The sequence below is a fragment of the Leopardus geoffroyi genome, chromosome C1, assembly GCF_018350155.1.
Source record: "Leopardus geoffroyi isolate Oge1 chromosome C1, O.geoffroyi_Oge1_pat1.0, whole genome shotgun sequence".
NCBI classification, from domain to species: Eukaryota; Metazoa; Chordata; class Mammalia; order Carnivora; family Felidae; genus Leopardus; species Leopardus geoffroyi.
The window spans coordinates 170,152,773-170,172,881 of record NC_059328.1 but is presented as its reverse complement, the minus strand read 5'-3'; the positions used below and the strand labels follow the sequence as shown (position 1 = coordinate 170,172,881).

General features: G+C 38.2%; 1 protein-coding gene across 3 annotated transcripts in view; it reads right to left on the bottom strand.

Annotated features, from left to right (window-relative positions):
- Nucleotides 1–8,627: 8,627 nt before the first annotated feature.
- Nucleotides 8,628–20,109, bottom strand: part of PPP1R1C (protein phosphatase 1 regulatory inhibitor subunit 1C) — a 124,917-nt gene continuing 113,435 nt past the window's right edge. The window contains exon 6 of one of the 3 annotated variants that reach the window (XM_045480414.1): nt 8,628–8,874. In XM_045480414.1, the coding sequence (XP_045336370.1) occupies nt 8,810–8,874 (65 nt within the window). In that variant the 3' untranslated portion in view covers nt 8,628–8,809. Of the gene's footprint in view, nt 8,875–14,190; nt 14,673–20,109 lie in introns of those variants that run through there. The other 2 variants (XM_045480413.1, XM_045480415.1) reach the window with 2 other exon arrangements.

Here is a 20,109-nt window from a genome sequence, read left to right as displayed (position 1 = left end):
CAAGTGGTGGACTCCAGACTGGATTTGCTTCTAGGTCTCTCTGTCACCAACAACCCCTTTTTCTTTCTACTACATCTCTGTGGGGCGGAGCAGAAGCACAGTGGAAAGGAAAGCTGTGTGAAGAAGAACCATGTGGATAAGGTAACAGTTGAGAGTAATAAAAAAGCAAAGAACATCGAATTAAGGTGCAGACCTAGAGAGTGTCAACTAAATGAATTAAGAGTAATTGGTACAATCCGTGTCACCTCTGAGACTCTGGCTCCACAGTGCCAAATCACTCAATTAAAACATAAAAACGTATCTAGTCGTCAGATATATGACATTTGACTGAACTTTTATTTTAAATGTGATTCCCTGATAAATTTCCATGTCATAGCAAAAAGCTCTTAAAGACCATATTTTAATTCTGAAATACAATGTGGATATAAATGCATATCTTCTTTGGAAGCTGTATGAAGCCTCTGGTTCTCTAATTGCTTTTCTAAATATTACAAAGCTTATCTACCATTTAGTACAAGCCTTGAGCAATAAAGACAATATATAGTTTAGAGTCAAAAAGAAACAGCTAATAATGTCCCACGTTATATACATGTTATTACTTCGGAGGGAATCCCAAATATTTAAGATACAAGTCCTATATATATAGACCAACATTGTATATTTAAAGCTCCTTTAGGAGCCATTTATCCTTTAGTAACATTAATAAATTTCTAGGCTATTTGCTTAACTTTTGTAATGTTTGGAGAGCTTCCTTTGAATCTGAAGCTGATATATATTTTTTATCTCTGATAATTAAACATTACAATTATTTAGTGTTTATTATAGTCTCACTGTGGCATTACATTATTTTCTGACATTGTCTCTTTTACTCCCATAAGTACTCTTTAAGAAATTGTTATCCCCAGCTGTGGGTGAGGAGTCATGGCAGAGGGTGAAATAATATGTATGAGATCACACAGCTGATCAGGGAAGGAGTCCAGATTTGAAGTCGAAGGGAGTGTGAGTCCCCAAACCATGAAGCTAGACTGCCTCTGTTCACTTCACCCACCATATCCATTGCCTGTCTTTTCTCCCCTTTATTCCATTCTTCCTTTCATTCTATATCCAGGTACTTGTCTTTAAAACCTACCACTTGGAGTGAGCAGAATTCCAAGTGACCAACATCGAGAGTGGTGTGCTTTGGAGAACAGTTGAATCATATATTATAGCAGAGAAGGTGCCTTTGATTTCCGTGGACAGAATTATTTTGCATGCTTAATATGTGGCCTGAAAAGCGTGTTCTTCAAATAACCTACTGGTGTTCAGTGCAGACCTTTGCTACTTAAAGTGTGGCCCCCACCACCCACCTGGGAACTTCTTAGAAGTAAACGCGCTCTGGCCCCATCCAGACCTACTAAACTGGAATTGGCATTTAAGAAGATACCTGGGTGATTCCTGTACATGGCATTGTTTGAGACAATAACTAAATTTTAGGAAGATGAATCTAAATGCCCACAGAGCGTTCAAACATGAGGCGGTTTTTCTCCACTCTAGACAAGAGGCTCCAGAGTTCATGCTTTCATCGTGTCACTACTCTCAAAAATGACACCAAACCAACCCCTGAGAGACGGCTGAACTGGACAGACGGGGAGTTCCTCCGCTGTTGAGAACTCACTGCAGCATGGTGCTTGGGCCAACTGCCGTAAAACAATCTACTTGTGTAAGCGCTTCAGCCCCACGTCTTTCTCTTCAAAGAGCATTGCATTGTTTAGACCTTGACTGTCTTCCTTGTGCTCCATATTTGGCTTCTCTGCCTTCAGTTCTTTTCTCTCTTTCTTTTCTGTTCCTTAGTTCATTGTTTGGACCTATTGCTTCTTCTCTGCAAAAACAGTTTCTCCTCGTCTACACCAGTCGTCAGCAAACTTTTTCTGCAGAGGATGAGACAGGGAATACTTCAGCTTTAGAGGCCACATTCCATTACAGTGTTTCTCCTCCTTCTCTTCTTTCCTCAACATTTTTTCTTCTTCCTCCTTTTCCTTCCTTTCTTTTGTAACCGTTTAAAAATGTAAAAGTGATTCTCAGCTTGTGGGGTGGGGCGTCAGACAAAAACAGGCCACGAGGCCTTTTTGGCCCACAGGCCTGTCCCGGCTTTCCACAGGGCTTCCCCCCCACCCCCACCCCCCCAGATCCAAGTTGCTCAGGACCCTAGAGTAGAAGAATAAGGATGCTTGTGCCGGCAGCAGTCACTCCCAGGGACTGCAGCTTCCCCGGGGGGGTGGGGGTGGGGTTTGCCTGACCCCGAGGAGGTCTGGGGAGATCAGCGTTGCCCCTTCACGGCACACACGGGAGTCTGGGAGGGCTTGCACCGCACCGGTTCTCCACCCGCTGTGGCAGCGTCACCCGGTGGGGCTACTGAACTACTGGTTGCCAAGGCCACGCCCCAGGGATGCGGAGTCGGTAGGTGTGACCTGGGGGCCCCGGGTGATGCCAGTGCTGCAGGACGGAGAGCTCACTCTGAGAAACACTGGTTTACAGGTAAACCTTAAACTCCTTACCCTAACACTCAGAGCCCCACCCAGTCGAACCCCGGGCTGTCTGGTTCACTTCACCATTCGCTCTGTTCCTGGATTTCTGGTCTGCCTTTGCATGGGATGCCTCCTCTGCAAGGATCTTCGCCATCTTTCCCCGTCGCCGTGCTCGCTTCCTCCACGGGTCTGCACATTTGCCAGCTCTCCCAGAGAGCCTTTTCTCATTTCCCTGGTCAGGAGCCTTAGACCCTCCTCCAGGTGAACTCGGAACTTCCACCCCTCCCTGCCTGAATCCCGGAGCTCCTCTAGTCATACAGCTGCTGTCAGATTTTAAGGTCAGGATGCCCTGAACCTAACACGCGGTAGGTGTCCGGTAACTATTTAAGGAATAAGTAAATATAATGAATGAAGGCAGGAAGGAAAAGTTTGTATTTGTTCGTCTTATGTGTTTGATATGTGATCGAATTAATCCTTTTCAGATAACATCTCTAGTTAATTCAATCAAAATGAGACTCACTCGTCAAGCACTTTAGATAGACATAATTCTAAAAAGCCATTTGTGTTTTTTCTCAGAGCAGGCACAAGGGGAGTGCATTAATTCTTAATTAATACTTAATAGCTACTAAAAGCAAACCTGAATTATATGACAGAAACATTAGGATCTCCCCATCTGCCTCCTATTACCCTTGGGGAGATGGGTCTGCTGGTGCAGAGGTATATTAATTGTAGCTAATCTTACCAGATTTGCTAATCTTACAAAATCTTACCAAAGCTCACATTTCCTAGGTGATTTCAAATAGCCTTGATGATTAACAGTGGCAACCATGCAAGTTTGAAGCAGGAATGACCTCAATTCACAGTATGTCTTTGGCGGCTGGTAGCTGTTGACCTTAACATTTCCTAACCTCTCACCATGAAGACTTTGGCAAAGTCAAATGGCAAGATAATGAAGAATAATATTTAAAGGATCTGGACAGTACCTGACATCCTGTTGGCCCTCAATTAACATAAATTAATGTTATTATTTTTATATTAATCCATTTACCATTACTTCTTGTTGGATTTTATGTGAAGGATCTGAGGCAAGAAATATCTCATCCAAGGACTGAATTTGACCCTCAATTCAATTTCAGACTTTGCCATGGTCTCTGTGATCTTAGACAAGCCTCAATTTTCTTATCTATGAAATGGAGATGTAAGAGTACCTATCTTATACCATCATGGGAATGATGAAATGAAATGGCCCATGTAAGATGCTGGGAATATTGACACAGATTTTTCCTATACTGAAATAGTATGAGCTATAAAAATAAGAATCTACCAAGATTCTCCTTTAAAGGAATCGTCCTCCTTTTTAAAAAAAAATTAATTCATGATTATAGTTGCAAGAAAACAGCATGGTTTTAACTTCAGTAGCAATATCCTAAGAGTCCACATGATGGGGACATTTCTCCATGTAAAGAGTAGGCTGGCCATTCTATAGTAGAGGATGCATTATCACTAACCACAGTGTTTAATGTCCTTATGGAGGATAGGCAAGGCAAAATATCTGTGCTATAGACAGAGATAGATGGAGATATAGATTGAAATATTAGTGTATACATCTATGGACAGATGTTTATATTGATGTGTATGTTGATATAGGTCATGTAGACGTTTAATTCTAGGGGAAATTTTTTAATGCAAATATTAAGAAAAATATCAGCATAAAGATTAAAATAACAATAACCTTTAGACTTCCTAAATGGCTTGTTAAATAAAACACATTATTAGACATCCAGGTGCACTTAGGAGCAACAATAGCAGTTTCTTAAAAAAGAACTACGGGTACACACACCCCTGCACTCTCCACAGATCTCAGAGAACCTTCATTAGCAAAACAAAAAGGTCTTTCTTTGGAGGAAACAAAAAAAGGAGAGGACCTTTCATAATGAGGAAATTGCCCATAAACAGACACGTCCACTAAATGTGGTAAATCAGATGCAATCTAGAAGCCAAGTGGGTCAACATTGAAACCATAATCTTTAAACCCACCACAGAGAACAGGGCTGCTAGAAATAGCCCTGGTGCCAAAGACACATTCAGATGGAGATGACTTGGCAGCCTGGGCAGGAACCTACTAAAAGCAAGTTGTGTGGCCAGGGACCCTGAGGAAGAAGGAGCTGGCCCTGCCTCTAGCTCAGCCCCTGGCTGCCTTTCTCTTCCCACCTCCCGCCTGGCTACCGCCAGCTCTTCGCCTTCTGTCAGGATGTCCTCGCTTTCTTCCTCCCATCTAGTTTATTCTGGACATCTCCCTCCATTCTCACTTAGCCTTTCCTTAACAAAAGATAATATGGAAGTGAGAATTTAGGGAAGTATTTCTTTAATAGGGTTTTAATTCTCTGTTCTTTAATAGCAAATGGGTTACACTTATTTTCTCTTTCAAACAGTTTCCTTTTGGGATGCCTGGGTGGCTCAGTCACTGAATGTTTGACTCTTGATTTTGGTTCAGGTCATGATCTCATGGTCTGTGGGTTTGAGCCCCACACGGGGCTCTGCACTAACAACACAGAGCATGCTTGGGATTCTCTCTCTCCCTCTCTCTCTCTCTGTCCTTCTCTCTCTCTTTCTCTGTCTCAAAATTAAAAATAAAAATTTATAATAAAAAAGTTTCCTTTTTTATATCAGTGCAATTATATATATATATATGCATTTGCATACATCTTTTTTATATATACATGTGCATATGTACATGTATACACTCATATGTGTAAATTCTTCACACACATTTGTATATATATTTCTCAATGGAAAATATTTTAACTCCACATTACACAATGAAAGGAACAGGTTTGTAAAAATTAATAAATTAATAGGAAAACAAGCATGCAGATTTACTTATGACTTAAGTAAAAATTTATTGATTTTGGCAATTACATTTTCCCCAAAATAGCTTTTGGGAGCTTATGGTGACAATGTCTAATTTTTAATACTTCTCTGCCCATACGGTAAGAATTATTGTTCTTAAAAATCTCCTTTAGATATCAATTGGTTCCAATTAATATTTGTTCCACTGAACTGCTTCCCATGAAAAGTCTGTTTATACTGACCATGAAAATAGGTAGCTCAAGCTTGGCTATCTTATGAGAGTCCAGGATAATTGTACTAGTACAGTATAGTTAGTAAGTATAATTAATAGTATAATTCCCATCTTAGGCATCACTGGTCTTCAGATCAAGTTTTAATTTTTAGACTACTAAGTGTTCTCAAAAGCGAATAAAGACTTTAAACACTCGCAAATATAACAAATAAGTGACAATTTCAAAATAGGAAATCTATGTCCCATTAAGGCAACAGAGGAAAGATGAGAACATCTGGTAATGTCATTAGTATGATTAGAGAAACACATCCACGGAATTTATGCTTCGGGGGAAATGTAATGGGAAAACTTGCCCATCTATTGCAATGCCTTGACAAATGCCAGTCTCTTTAAAAAATAAAGAAGAAAGAGATTCTCCTGTAATTATTAAAGAGATGGCCAACCATCTATGAGCTTTTTTTTTTTTTTTTTTTTTTTTTTTTTTTTTAGGTTCTTATTGTTCTGTGGCCTTGATTCATATAAAGCCATGTTATATCTTTGCTCCTGTGGGTAGAACAAGGTTTCTGGCTAGGTCTGAAAGTTAAACTAACAAAGACAGACTAATAGGAAAAACACATACAGATTATTTAATACAAGTTTTACATGACATGGGAGCCTTCATAAGGAAATGAAGAGCCAATGAAACAGACCTGAATATTGTTGTGCTAGGACTGAGGAAGAAGGGTGTGCCAGAAGAATATGGTAAGTTAAGGAGAGTGAGTAAGGGTAGTAAACTGGGGGAAACTTAGCAAGGTTCAGATTCTTCTTTGAATCCCTTTGACTTCAGAGACAAGGGCGCTCCTTTCTTCTGGGTATAAGGCACCTCTCACATGAGGGTTTTATAGCCTGTTTCAGGGAGAAGGACAGAGGGAAGGTGACCTTCCTGCGTCTGCCATTTTTCTCAAGCTCCTTCACCTTACAATACTCAATATGCCAAGGTGCCATACTTTACAGCAGTGGGACCTGAACCCCATCACTACTCTTGAGCAAAAAAAGGTATTTTGAAATACCAATAAAATTGATTCCTCAGTTAGCCTGAGGAGAGCAGCAGTTAGAAGGTTCTCTTTGGTTCCTCATTAAGTAGGATATGGTTTTTTTAATGCCATTATATCTATAGTTTATTCCACAATTATGCATTTAAGTTCTATGGTAATTATGCTTGTTTATATTATTTTTACTGTGGGGGCAGAACAAATTTGGGAACGGTAAGTAAAAATTAGAATTCTTTAAATCCTGGGGACAGTGGGGCACAGAGAAAGGGAAAGGTCATGACAAAAATAGTAATTTGTGAAATGACTTTTCAATTTATTAGAAATCAAAGAAAAGAAACAACTGAAAAAGATTGATGCCTTGTTCTTTAAAAAAAGTTTATACCCAACACTGTCATAAACTCAGCAGTTCTCTCCTACTTTTCAGATATTAAAGATTGCTTTTTTCAAGTACAGATTTAAACATAAAAAATATTTTTAAGTGAGTCACATAGTTTAAAAAGAATTTCAAATGTGCGTCTTTTATTGGTTAAAGGTCATTTTAGTTTGAGGACAATATCAAAGAATTAAGGTAGAACTGAGGTGTTTCTTTCCATTCCAGCATCATTGACAAACTTTTCCCCTTATGCTTTAGGTCTGACATGTAGAAAGTTTAGTTCCAAAGCAATCTACAAGACACTATAAAAAACCGTAAAAGCCAGGGTGCCTGGGTGGCTCAGTTGGTTAAGCGTCCTACTTCAGCTCAGGTCATGATCTCGTGGTTTATGTGCATCAGGCTGCATCAGGCTCTGTGCTGACAGCTCAGAGCCTGGAGCCTATTTCAGATTCTGTGACTCCCTCTCTCGCTGCCCCTCCCCTGCTCATGCTCTGTCTCTCTCTGTCTCTTAATAATAAATAAACATTAAAAAAAATTTTTTTTAAACTGTAAAAGCCTCTGGTTTCTAAGGAAGATGGGCTTTTCCATCTGAAAAACTGTCACAACTTCTCAAAAAGATCATCAGCTAGTAGAAGGGTTTTGTTGGATTATTAGTTCATTTAGGGCCATTTATTTTCTTCAGACTCCAGTTTCCTGATCTATAAAATGAATCCTACTTGTCATACATATTTAATGTGATTGTAAACTGAGAAACAAAGGTGAGGCCACTTTATTAGTTGTAAAGAACTGAACCAATATTAAGTGGCAGGGCGGCAGCAACAATAAAAGCCTTTGCATTTTTATAACTCAGATGCGTAAATACCTGGTTGGTATGTAGCAGCTTATCAAGACATATTTGTGGAACTAAATTCCATCAAGCCCAATGGATTTGAAAAAGAAAGAAAAGAATAAATACATATGATGGAACTTGAAAAGAAACAAAGGAAATATATGTCAAAGCCTCTCCCTATTGTAAAAGACGGCTCAGATTCCAGAATTAGAAAAACCAAAAATAAATTGCTTAAAATTTACCCAAATTCAAGATCTCCCTTTTAGTAGTAGAGAAATAAATTACAACAAAAAGGAAGAACTTGGCAAAGAGCATAGCATATATACATTTTAAAAAAATATATAAAACGAAGGAACAGTGTCTGAAAACGTCAATATTTGTGTATAAAATATCTAAAGCGCTTCAGAAAGCAATCCAGGAGGGCGATGGTGGTAGTGGTGGTGTTTGTTTTGTGTTGGTGTTTTTCCAAGCTCACACAGGAGCACAGCACTCACAAGTCAGCTGCTGGTTATTATCAACCCATTTTGCACCTGGTGGAGAAAAAGAAAATAACAAAGTCCTCCAGAACACTGTGGAGATGTTCCAGAGGCTTTTATACCCCATCACATCAATCTTTGTAAAGGGAAAAATCTGGTATGTATCACTTAATAGCAACAAAGCATGTGTGCTATGAGAGAATAAATTATCCAATTAGTGATTTGTGGGAGGAAATTTTTCTTGGAAGGACTTTAAAATCTTAACAACAACAAAAAACACACAAAACCACCACAAGAACAAACAAACAAAAAAACAATCACCATTTTTTAGATCATTTTCTAAGGAGAAGTTTTAAAAGACAAACATAAATGGTTACAATGCTAATGCTGTTACATTCATACATACACATATGTGTAGATTTCTAACTAAAACACTTTTGTTCTATTGTCTATTGACTATCATATAAGCTAAGCATACAAAGATACCCTTTTTCTCTTCTGATCCCGTTCGCTTTTAATGCGGCTGCTTTCTGTCTATTCCTGTCTCTTCTTTTCTCCTTTGCTGCTTGTCGGTAGTTCCTGAAAGAGAATCAGAGAGGAGAAACAGATCTTAGAGTTGGAAGGAGCCTCCGAGGATCATCTGATCCCCTCCTCAGATCATTCTCTACATTTTGCTGTTCAGAAAACTGGCTCCCAGAGTGATAAAAGGGCTTCCCCAATGTCATGCAGCTACGATAAAAGAGGAGATGCCACCCTGTATCACATCGCTGATTCTATTTCCTTCCAGGAACTTATCACTATCTGAAATGATCTAATTTATTTATTTATTATTATTAATAACTTGTTTATTAATTTATTTGAAGACTCACTGACAGTCTTCAAACACTAGAGTATACATCCATGAATTTAAGGACCTTAGCTATCTTATTAATAGCTGTATCCTCAGCACTTAAACCATGTCTAGCCTGTCATAGGCATTCATATTTATTGACTGATAGACTAGGACATTGGTCTCTTGTTTCTAGAGTGTACTTTTATAAATGGTACCAAATTATCCTATGAAAAATACTATAGAATAATTAAGGATATCTGAACTCATATATCTAGCTACAGGTCTATCATAGACACTAACCTAATTTATGCATTTGAAGTAACAAAGATATCTAGTGAGTATTAAAGTTTTCAACTGCTTGACATATATTGAATAGTTTGTACTTTCTTTAGATACTCCGGGGAAGACTAAATTCCCCGAATTCTGTTTGGGAAATAGCGCTGGTTGCTCAACTGATATCCATGGTCACTTTATAACTTACAAAGAGGACTTTGATTGAGTTGGAAGGTGGCAAGGTTCCTGGTTTAAAATATTTACTTTCTCCAACTCCTTTGCATCAAGGAGTGGTCTCGTGACACAGCTCTGATCCATAAGACATTAGCTGGGGGGCTCTGGGATAGCTCTGCTTCTCTGCTAGATTCTTTCCCTTTATCTTCCCAGTCTTCTTTTTGCTCAGAACAGACTGGATGCCTGTAGCAGTAGCTCTCTTGGGACCATGAATTTACAACATTGAGCATATTAAGGAAAATGAAAAGTGTCTGGATACCCACTGGGGTCTTGAGCCACAATTCCGGCCCTGGACATTTTATTGCATGACATACAAAAGCCTCTATGCTATTGTTTCCTGGGTTTTCTGTTATTTGCTGCCAAATGCTTGTTCTGAGTAGTAACAAAGAATCATTTGCCAAACATACTTTAATATTCTGCTACTTCTAGGATTCTATTCTGGGGTTCACTGTGCTCATTTCTTCAAATTAGCCTCACTGTTACTAAAAGTAAGAGAAAAGGGGAAAATGCTAAGCTGTATTTTAGAGCAAGAAACAAAAAATGAAGATGAATCCAATACCATTTTAACTGACTTTCTCTAGTTTTTCTCCCTTGAGTTTCCAGGCTTCTTTGAGTTCCTTCCTTTGCCTACTTCTCTCTCTATACTTACGGTCGGCTCCCTTCCACACCAAATCTCTTTATCTGCATAAATTGAGTATGAAATGCAGTGAGGAAATTGGCTGCACCAACATGTGCCCACAGAATGAAGAGGGCTCACAGTATAAATGTCGAGGGAAGTGCTACAGTCAGATGGTAGCCTCTTTACAAAATGCAATCAAGCACCTATGCATTCGTGTAGATTATTTCATTTAATTCACACAACATTGCAAGCTAGAAACCTTTACTCCCATTGCTGTGTGAATTATGTGGGATGCTTGCAAACTTTAGTACCTTAACTACTTACAATGTCATTTAAAACCAAAGATGCCCTCTATCATTGTCCTGAAACTCTTCTTCCTCTGATATTTAGTTTTCCAGAATGTTATGATGTTTGAAATCTAATAATTTTATCTCTTTAAACAGATTTCACATTGCAGCAACATAGACATTTTTAAAAATGAGTACACCTGCTGGAGCTTCGAAGACTGATATTTAGGATCAGGGACTTAGAAAAGTAAGGGCACTTCTTCTGTCCTCCATATTCAGAGAAAGCAAATATTGAAAATTACATATGAGCATAAACACATTAATGTAATTAGGCATAATTTTCTATTATTCATTTTGTATACTGCTTTTAGATGTGGGTGAAGAAAGAGACATTTTAAATGAATGCAATAGAAGTAGTTTATTTATAAATTCATTAATCCATATTGCAACTAAATGAACTCTGCAATACTTAAGTTATTTGCTGTAACAATACCCAAAACCAGTGTTTCCAAACATCATTCAATCATATATCACTTTTGTGATATTAAGGTACCAACTCTACTATAGTTAATATTTTTCTTTAAATTGATCTAAAAATATACTTACACATTAAGCTTGCCTCATCTTAAGCAACAATAGCTACAAAATCATAGGCTTGGAGTGCCGATTATGTATCTTTTCTACTATGTATTATGACAGTATTTATAAATATAAAGATAAAAATAACTCATCCCTTACCAACCTAAAACGTTTCTACAATGTAGAAAACACTGTCATAATTGAATTAAAATTTAAAATGAATGTTGAAAACTTTCTAAGAACAGAACAGTCTGAGCATTTAGTTTTTTAAAAAGACCTTTACCCTGGACAGCTCTGGGAAGAAAAAGGGCATACACTATTATTGTCTACTAGAAAGAACTCTGGTCTAGAATTCTGCTCCACCCTGCCACACTCTATGCTTCAGTTTCTCATGTTTAGGGAGATTTTTTAAAAGCCACATATCCATCTGACATAACCTTTCTTATTCAGTATACACAATTAAAGAGGATCCAACAGCAAGGGGCCAGGATGATGAGAAAGGTAGGGAGGAACTGGTGGTGTTTCATCACAGAGACCAGGCCACTTAGGAGATGACATCAGAGTGTTGAAAGGCTGTGATCAAGGAGGTGAAGTACAAGAGAAAGAGTTTCACACAGAGAAGAACAGAGCTCTTTGGGTGGGTTTGGGATTCAGCTGGAGCTGTTCAAGAAGTGAGGGGATCAATCGCTGGTCTGTGATGTTGAAGAGGGTCATGTGCTGGGTAAGGCTTGGAGAGACAGTATCAGGTCCTTTCCCACCCTGATAATAATAATAGGCACCAATGATTAAATACTCACCAAGGTGGACTACGCATTTTAATACACTTTATCTCATTTGATTTCCACAATAACCCATAGGGGTAGGTATGATGGTAACCATTTTACAAATGGAGTAACTGAGTCTAAAATATGATAGAAGTTGAATTTGAACTCAAGCCAGAGTGACTCAAAAAGCCCATTTACTAACCATTATGTCATATTATAAATGTGGTCTAGGAAAGATAAAGTTTTTGTTTTGTTTTGTTTTGTTTTGTTTTGCTCAGAAAGTTTCTTTGCCCACTCGGCCAAACTGAAGCCAAGCCGTCTTCTTGAAAAAAAATTGTTGTAAACTGTAATTGTGTGAAAAGGAAACTGAAAAGCCATTGCCATTATCTCAGCTGGTTTCCTTCAAATTTCTGAGAAAGCCAACATTATTTCCCAAGGAAAATTTATTTAATTATAATCTCTGTTTTGAGAGTAGAGAACAGAATGGAAGAAACCAACATTTCCTAAGGAAAACTTATGCTTTTAATTTTTGTGTTTTTGTGTTTTTAATAGAGAACAGAAGAATCTAGAAGCCATGCTACTTATTTACCCAAATGATGTTACAAAATCAGCAAAAGCTTTGGTTTCTTTTGTTTGCCTGAATCCTTTTGAAAAAAAAAAAAAAATACGAAAGTGTGTTCAAGGAAAGGGGAGGGCAGATTTTATTTTTTAAGCACCTTGGGGTGTCTCAAATAATCTCAAGGGGTATCGGAATGTTTTTCAAACACAAATAATTCAAAGTCATTTAAAACAAATCTGTGCCTTAATCATGTTTTAAGTAGAAAATTTAGGAAATCCAACAAATAGTCACAGCAGGTGGTCTAGAAACTCTGAAAAGTTTTGATTGAAACTGGCTTAATAACAACTACAAAAACTGAAACAAACAAACAAAAAAAAGGCCAGGGGGTGGGAGGTGGGGAGGAGGAGAGAAAGAGAGGAAGGCAGGAAAGAAGAAAAGGAGGAAGGAGGAAGGACAGACACTTGGAACCAGAGTACTCATTCATACTACTTATCAGTGAGTTTTGACATTATGGTCTTGAGGAAAGATACTGAGAAAAATGATTGTTATTATCTACTGCATTGTCTTATAGATCTACATATTTCTCTTAATCTCTATATTATTATTATTATTATTTTTAACGTTTATTTATTTTTGGGACAGAGAGAGACAGAGCATGAACGGGGGAGGGGCAGAGAGAGAGGGAGACACAGAATCGGAAACAGGCTCCAGGCTCTGAGCCATCAACCCAGAGCCTGACGCGGGGCTCGAACTCACGGACCGCGAGATCGTGACCTGAGCTGAAGTCGGACGCCCAACCGACTGAGCCACCCAGGCGCCCCTTAATCTCTGTATTATTAAACTCACATTCAAAATTAAAAACAATACTTCTACTTCTTTGAATCTTGATATAAGATCCCACCAGGGATTTTACATTTGATTTTTTTTCTTCCCATCTTAATTTCCTCTTTACTGACGCCTGAGAAATCTTGTCATTTTTTTCATCCATGAAACATTTGAACCTCACCAATATCATCAGTGTGGGAACCAAAGTGGCATGCCACCGTCCTCACTAAATTTGGTGGCATAGATACTTTGCCTTGAAATGCCGTAAATAATTAATACTGTTCTGGAGGCCAGAACTTTGAATAACCAAAAGCCCTGTTCAATAAACATATACCGTCCGGGAAAACCTTACCTTATACTGATGCTTTATCGTCTCTGCCAGTTCTGAGAATGAGAAATTATCTTTCCTTTATTTTTATAACCTCCAGCAAAGTGGTTTGCTAGAGATAAACTCATAGAAAGTAGTTACTGAATTAATGAATGACTATATGTATGAATTAATGGAATTTCTTATTTGATGATTTCTTCATTTGAAGATTTATAAAATACTAATGATTTCCTAAAATGCAACAGGAAATAGCTCATATTTCAAGTAACAAAAAGTGGCAGGGGAGATTTGGGCATATTTTATTTTAGATTTAGCATTTTTTTTTCTTAATAGCTAGTGGAAATGATGGGAAATATATCTCTCACCACTCAAAAAATGAGGAAAATTCTGCTGTCCTTTGTCCATTAACATGCTGGAGGAAAAAGGATGTTTAGCATCTAAAGACTCATATATTGAGATCTTTTGAATCAAGAAATCTGGCATTTCTTCATTTTGAAATAAACACTGTGGACCCCTCTGTGTACAGAAATATGATAAATGTAGATCTTAAAAGTTTCGTTAAACATTCTTCTGTAAGTTAAACCCAGACACACAGTCATGTCTAAATGTATTTAGCATTTATTTTTTACTCTTTAAAGTGAAGCTATTTACATTTGACCTTAGAAGGCAAACCGTTTCAGTAGGACATCAGGGATTAAGCTGGGCAGTATTAAAGTTAGAACACTTACATGTATGCAAATGTCATTAAAAGGAAAAATCACCATAAAATAAATGTTTATTCTTTAATTGGACGTAATATCGAACAATCTGTACTTAGTTCTAAAGTTCAATCAGGGACAGCTTCCCAGGAGGTATATTGCTACTGTATGAGTGTGGAGAGAAGAGGTGGAGAATGCTTCTGGAAGTCAAGGAGTGGCCTTCCATACGATATTCAGAAAAGTTAATAGTTCAGTTATTCCCAAGAAGCCTTCTTGCTGCAGACCCGTAATTAATGGTCCCACTGCTCCTCTCTTTCGTTTACACCTTCTTCTTCTTCAGGGAATGCTGATTCATTCTGGCCCTTCAGATGCTTAACTCCTGAAATTATAAAAAATTATGCTCTATTTAAGTGAAATTTATTTCTAACAGGTTCACTGCTTTGCTGCAAGAGATGAAGAAAATGAGTGGAAAGTATTCTCTGGTGTATATGTGTTTTCTCCAAGAATTTCAATAATCTAACCCTATGTAAACCTTTTAATTCACTGAGAAATAAAAACACACCCAGCCAAATTTCCATTCGAGACAGGCTCCCTTTGTAATTATATCTTCTCCATGAAGAATTGCATCACAGCCTATTAAAAACCTGTTAACTAAAAATCCACTCACAGACTCTTATTGTAATTTTCATATATCATTTAGTTCAAATATTTCTTTTGGCATCCCTGAAATCTAGTACAATGAGAAGCATTGAAGAAACCCCCTAGGAACAAAAGGAATGTGTGTGCCGTTTCTGTACCTTGTAAACAACAAAAGAATCACGATATTGTTAGTCTCCTTTAGGAATCAGAATATACTCCTTTTATTACAAAACATCTGTACACAAAATTCTTCAGTAACTTCCCCCACAGCCCACAGAGAGGCAAAACACTGGCACCCCTCTCAAGGTACACAGGCTTATATGATCCAGCCTCTCCCTACCTATGTGGACTCATTCCTTCCCAACCCTTCCTGCTTCCCCTTTCACAGTAATTTAGGAGTTAGGAGTTAGCAACAGTAACCTCTTCCACATTCCCTGATCACTCCAGGCTCCCTCAAGCCTCCCAGCTCTTCTCGCTCTGTTCTCACTGCCAAATAGCTTCTTCCCACTCACCCACCTGATAATCTCCCACTCATGCCTCCGCCTCAGCCTGCCTCTTCTGTGAAGGCTCCTCTTATTTTCCAAGCGGACTTGGCTAGATCTTCCTTATATTTCACTACTGCTCTTGGATCATTTTCTCTTGTATCAATTACCTTATAGAAGTGATTTGTTTACATATCTTTCTCATTAGAGCAAACTTCTTGATGTCAGAATTATGTAGTTTCAGTTTGGGGTCCCAGGCACAATGCCTGGCAAATAGTTGGTGCTCGTTAATACTGATGGAATAAATGACTGATATAGTTAATTAATAAACAACTTCGCATATGTCTTGGCATGTTTTTCTTTCATAATTTCAAATTAATCCAAATTTTGAGTATTAACCAGAAGGCAATTACCACAACCATAGTCAATCTACAAAATTACCTTTCATTTCACTTGGATCTGTTCTGTTAACACATAACAGCTGACACTTCATGCATTGATACTTAAAATGAAAAATTTTATATATTTTGCATATTTTAGAAAATTGGTTTATGAGATTTTTCTAAGTATTACTGAAAAATATTCCAGTTAGAATTGGTAAATGAAAGGAAGTCCTTGCTCTTGTTTCCTATGAAACAAAGAAACTCAAAAAAAAGTGTAGATTTACATGCACTGTAGTCAGCAAGCCCCAGTGTGCTGTTTGGCAAAGAATGACATCCTTGGGCTTGGTGGATTTTCTTGCAAAAATATTTGATCAGTTGTAATAATATTTAAATACTTTAATTTCATCTGTAAACACAGATCACTCACAATTCCTGTTGACCCAAAACTGAAGAAAGAGAGACACTTATTATTAACAAATGGAACTTATTTCATATTACTACAAATTGCAGGGTGGGAGGAAGAGGTCTAAATGTTAAGGAGAAGGGAAGAGAGTTCATTCATTCAATCAGCATCCAATCAGTTACTCTGCTAGAGTCTTATATACCTGAGTCACTAAACCTCACAACTCCATGACGATACCTGGATGGTAAAATTTAGACTTGAAGAAAGTATGTGATTTGTTCAAGGTTGTAAGGATAGCATAGTATATTTTTTTTTTACTGTTTATTCATTTATTTTGATTAAAAGAGCGAGCAAGCAAGCATGAGCGGGGGAGGGGCAGAGAGAGGGCGGGTAGAGAGAGAATCCCAAGCAGGCTGGTCCCTAGTGTCAGTGCAGAGCCCAGTGCAGGGCTTGAACTAATGAACCATGAGGTCACGACCTGAGCCAAATCAAGAGTCAGATGCTCAACCGACTGAGCCACCCAGGTGCCCCAAGGATAGTGTAGTTTTAAGATAAGTTATGACACATCATATTCCTGCAGTATATACTGATTTACTGAATAGATGAATAAGTGAATGAGGCATAAAGTTTCATTGTCAGGAGACCCTAATTCATTTTCACCTTTAGCTTTTTGGTTGCTGACCTAGATTTTCCTATCATTCTCTAAGATTTATTGTAGATTTACAGTACCTATTAACCTGGCTCAGACAATATTGGGATTGCCTCTGAAATATTAAAGAACAGTAATCTTTCAGCCACCTGTCAATCCCCTGAGCTGAAATGTCTGTACCTCTCTGAGTTTGAAAGGTTCTATTACCTCCAGAGCTCATCCCTTTCATCCACAAGGTAACTACAGAGCAATAAAGTTGTGTTCAAGACTACTTTCTTTAAATTAGGGTTAATAGCTTAATGGAAACATTGATTTGTTTATACGAGGGGCTCAAACATTAAAAAAATATGGTAAAAAAAGTCCAACTTACTAAACCATTAGTCAATCATTTCCCTTACTTGAGTATAGACCTACTTGCTTATCCTGATCCACATTTGATTTATTTTATACTAATGGTCACAAAGTTATAATGGGAAGCTTTTTTAAAAGTAAAATCACTCACTTGGGCAAACCTTGGAAGATGTCTTTCTTAGCCTTTTTTCAGATGTGACATTAACTATTTCTGGGTGAAAGATTTGGTGAGGCAGGAGTTGATAACATACGAACATCTCCACAGAACTGACACATTCCTTGGATCTCAAAGCAATTTACATTCATGTCATCTTTCCCTTGGATAACCGATAGTTGGTTAACTTGTGCTTTGAATCTTTTCTCCTATCAGCAACAATTGTTTGCTTATCCATGCAGTAACACTAAGATTAAAGTGTGAGTTCCAAGAGGACTATCTAATAATTTCTTTCTCCCCACTCTCTCCTCCTATTCCCAAACACACATATACTTTGTGCTTACATTTTCTTTAAACCTTCGTTTAATATTAAGGTCATTGTAGAGGTGGAAGAAAATAACTTGGGCTGAGGACTTGCTAAAAAGTCCTCAGAGCCTCCTCCTCTGCCAAATGCTAATAAGCACGTATTTAAACACCTTGGCGGCACCAGCAGACTCGGCATGGTGCGGCAAAGAGTCTCCTGGAGCACGCACAGACTCAGCCAGCCCTGTGCACAGGCAGAAGGCAAAGGGACCCCCCAAAACACAACTGAGGTTCTTTTTTCCATGTAAGACCAAAATATGCAGTATGAATGCATGAAGGAATGAAGAAAACAGAGGGTGAGTAACAGAAGGAAAGGAAAGGAAATAAATGTTGCCCCAAAGAGGATACAATCCCTCTGGTCTTCTCCAGTCTGTAGATCAGGTGAGTAAATGTGAGTCGGATGAAATTGTAAAGCGACTGAGTGAGGGACTATGAATAATGAATCCACAGAGGGAAGCTTCTATTTGGCAAGCCACAGGTCAATATGTTTACCAGTTAATTTGGAGTGACGGAAGGCAGACTTATTTACGTCTGTAGACGACATAACACTTAGAGGAAAAGATGGCATAATGAAAGACAAAACTAATACTCCAGAAGCTTTCTAAGAGCTGGGAAGAGGCTGATGGGAGGAAGATTCAGGTCAACAGGGAGTTTCACTTTTAGAAAGATTACATTGCTTCTGGGGGTTGCTTCTGGGGCACCTGTGTGGCTCAGTCAGTTAAGCCTCTGACTTTGGCTCAGGTCATGATCTCACAGTTCATGAGTTCAAGCCCCACACTGGGCTCTGTGCTGACACCACGGAGCCTGCTTGGGATTCTCTCTCTCTATCCCTCTCCCCCACTTCCCTGTTCTCTCTCTCTCTCTCAAAATAAAAATAAGATAAAAAAAAACAAAGAGGGACACCTGGGTGGCTCAGTCGGTTAAGTGTCCAACTCTTGGTTTCAGCTCAGGTCACGACTCATAACTTCATGGGTTCGAAACCCACATTGGGCTCTACACAGGCAGGGTGGAGCCTGCTTGGAATTCTCTCTCTCCCTTTCTCTCTCTCTTTGTCCCTCCCCCATTTGTGCTATCTTTGTCTCTCTCAAAATAAACAAATAAACTTAAATTAAAAAACATATATTGAAGAAAAAATAAAAAACAATAAACAAAAACAAAAATAATAAATAAAATTACATTGCTTCTAAAAAATACAGAATGAGGGCAGCTTCAATTGATTATAGTTAGGGGTTTAAGGTGACCACAATTCCAACATGACCCAGTAGAATCAGCTGCTTAGGGACCAGGCTCTTGGTGGTGTCAGCACAGCATTCCTAACAGCAGTCAGTAGTTTAATGAACTACTTCCCAACCATGGGTTGTCAGACCTTTTCTGGAATATGCTGCCTAATTGTGAGCTCTCTGTTTCAAGAGTTCCATTAATTGAGATTAAAAGTAGTCTTATGAAATCACTTTTCTAGAACAATTGTATCTGAAACTGGAGTGCCTGGCACACAGAAAATTAAGAGAGGACAAAAGAGGCTGCCTTTGAATTCCTAAAAGACTGGAAAAAGAACTAAAATGTATCTATGTAGCTTCTGAGAGCAGAAATAGGATCAATAGCTGACACTTATGGGGTAGGGGCAGATTATAGTTTAGTACAAAGAAGAAAATCCTAAACTCTTTATGTATGTCCAGCAGTAAACATGTGAGTGAGCTCTCATCACTCTGTGGGTTCAAGTCTAACCTAAATGTCTATCTCTGAGAAGAGTCATAGAAGGAGGCCGGAATTGTGGAGCAGGAGGGACAGACATCCTCGCTGGCCTTGAGACACTAGTAGTCCATAAAAGAGATCTCTTCTACTGAAAAATTTGCTCTGCTGTGAGTACTTTAAGTTACAAAAAAATAATTATGACTTCTAATGACATAAATGGCCCAAATCCACATTTTAAAACTAATTCACATTGACAGTAGCAAATGGATTTTTATTTATTTATTTATTTATTTATTTATTTATTTATTTATTTTAGCCACATACTTTAGACCTTAAAAATCATTCTAAAGTCCTCTAGGGAATATGTGGGCAGATTTTACAGAGCCTCTGACCCTCTTGGAATTCTATTTATAGTCGTATTTATGCTTTAGGGGGGAAAAGGCCCATGGTTTTCAGTAGAATCTCAGAGGAGTCTGACCCACAAATAATTGTGAGCATGAATCCAGGTTTAATCCCTTTAGTTTAAAGATGAAGGAACAATTTCAGATGGCAAAGTGACTTGCTTAAATTCACACAGAAGTCATTGGCTGATCTGAGGCACAAACCTTGGCCCCTAAATCCTACTGGGGTCTTTTCATCTGGGTCACCAAGACTCAATCTTGCCCTGTCATTGACTTTTCCCAAGTTAAAAACTGAAGAA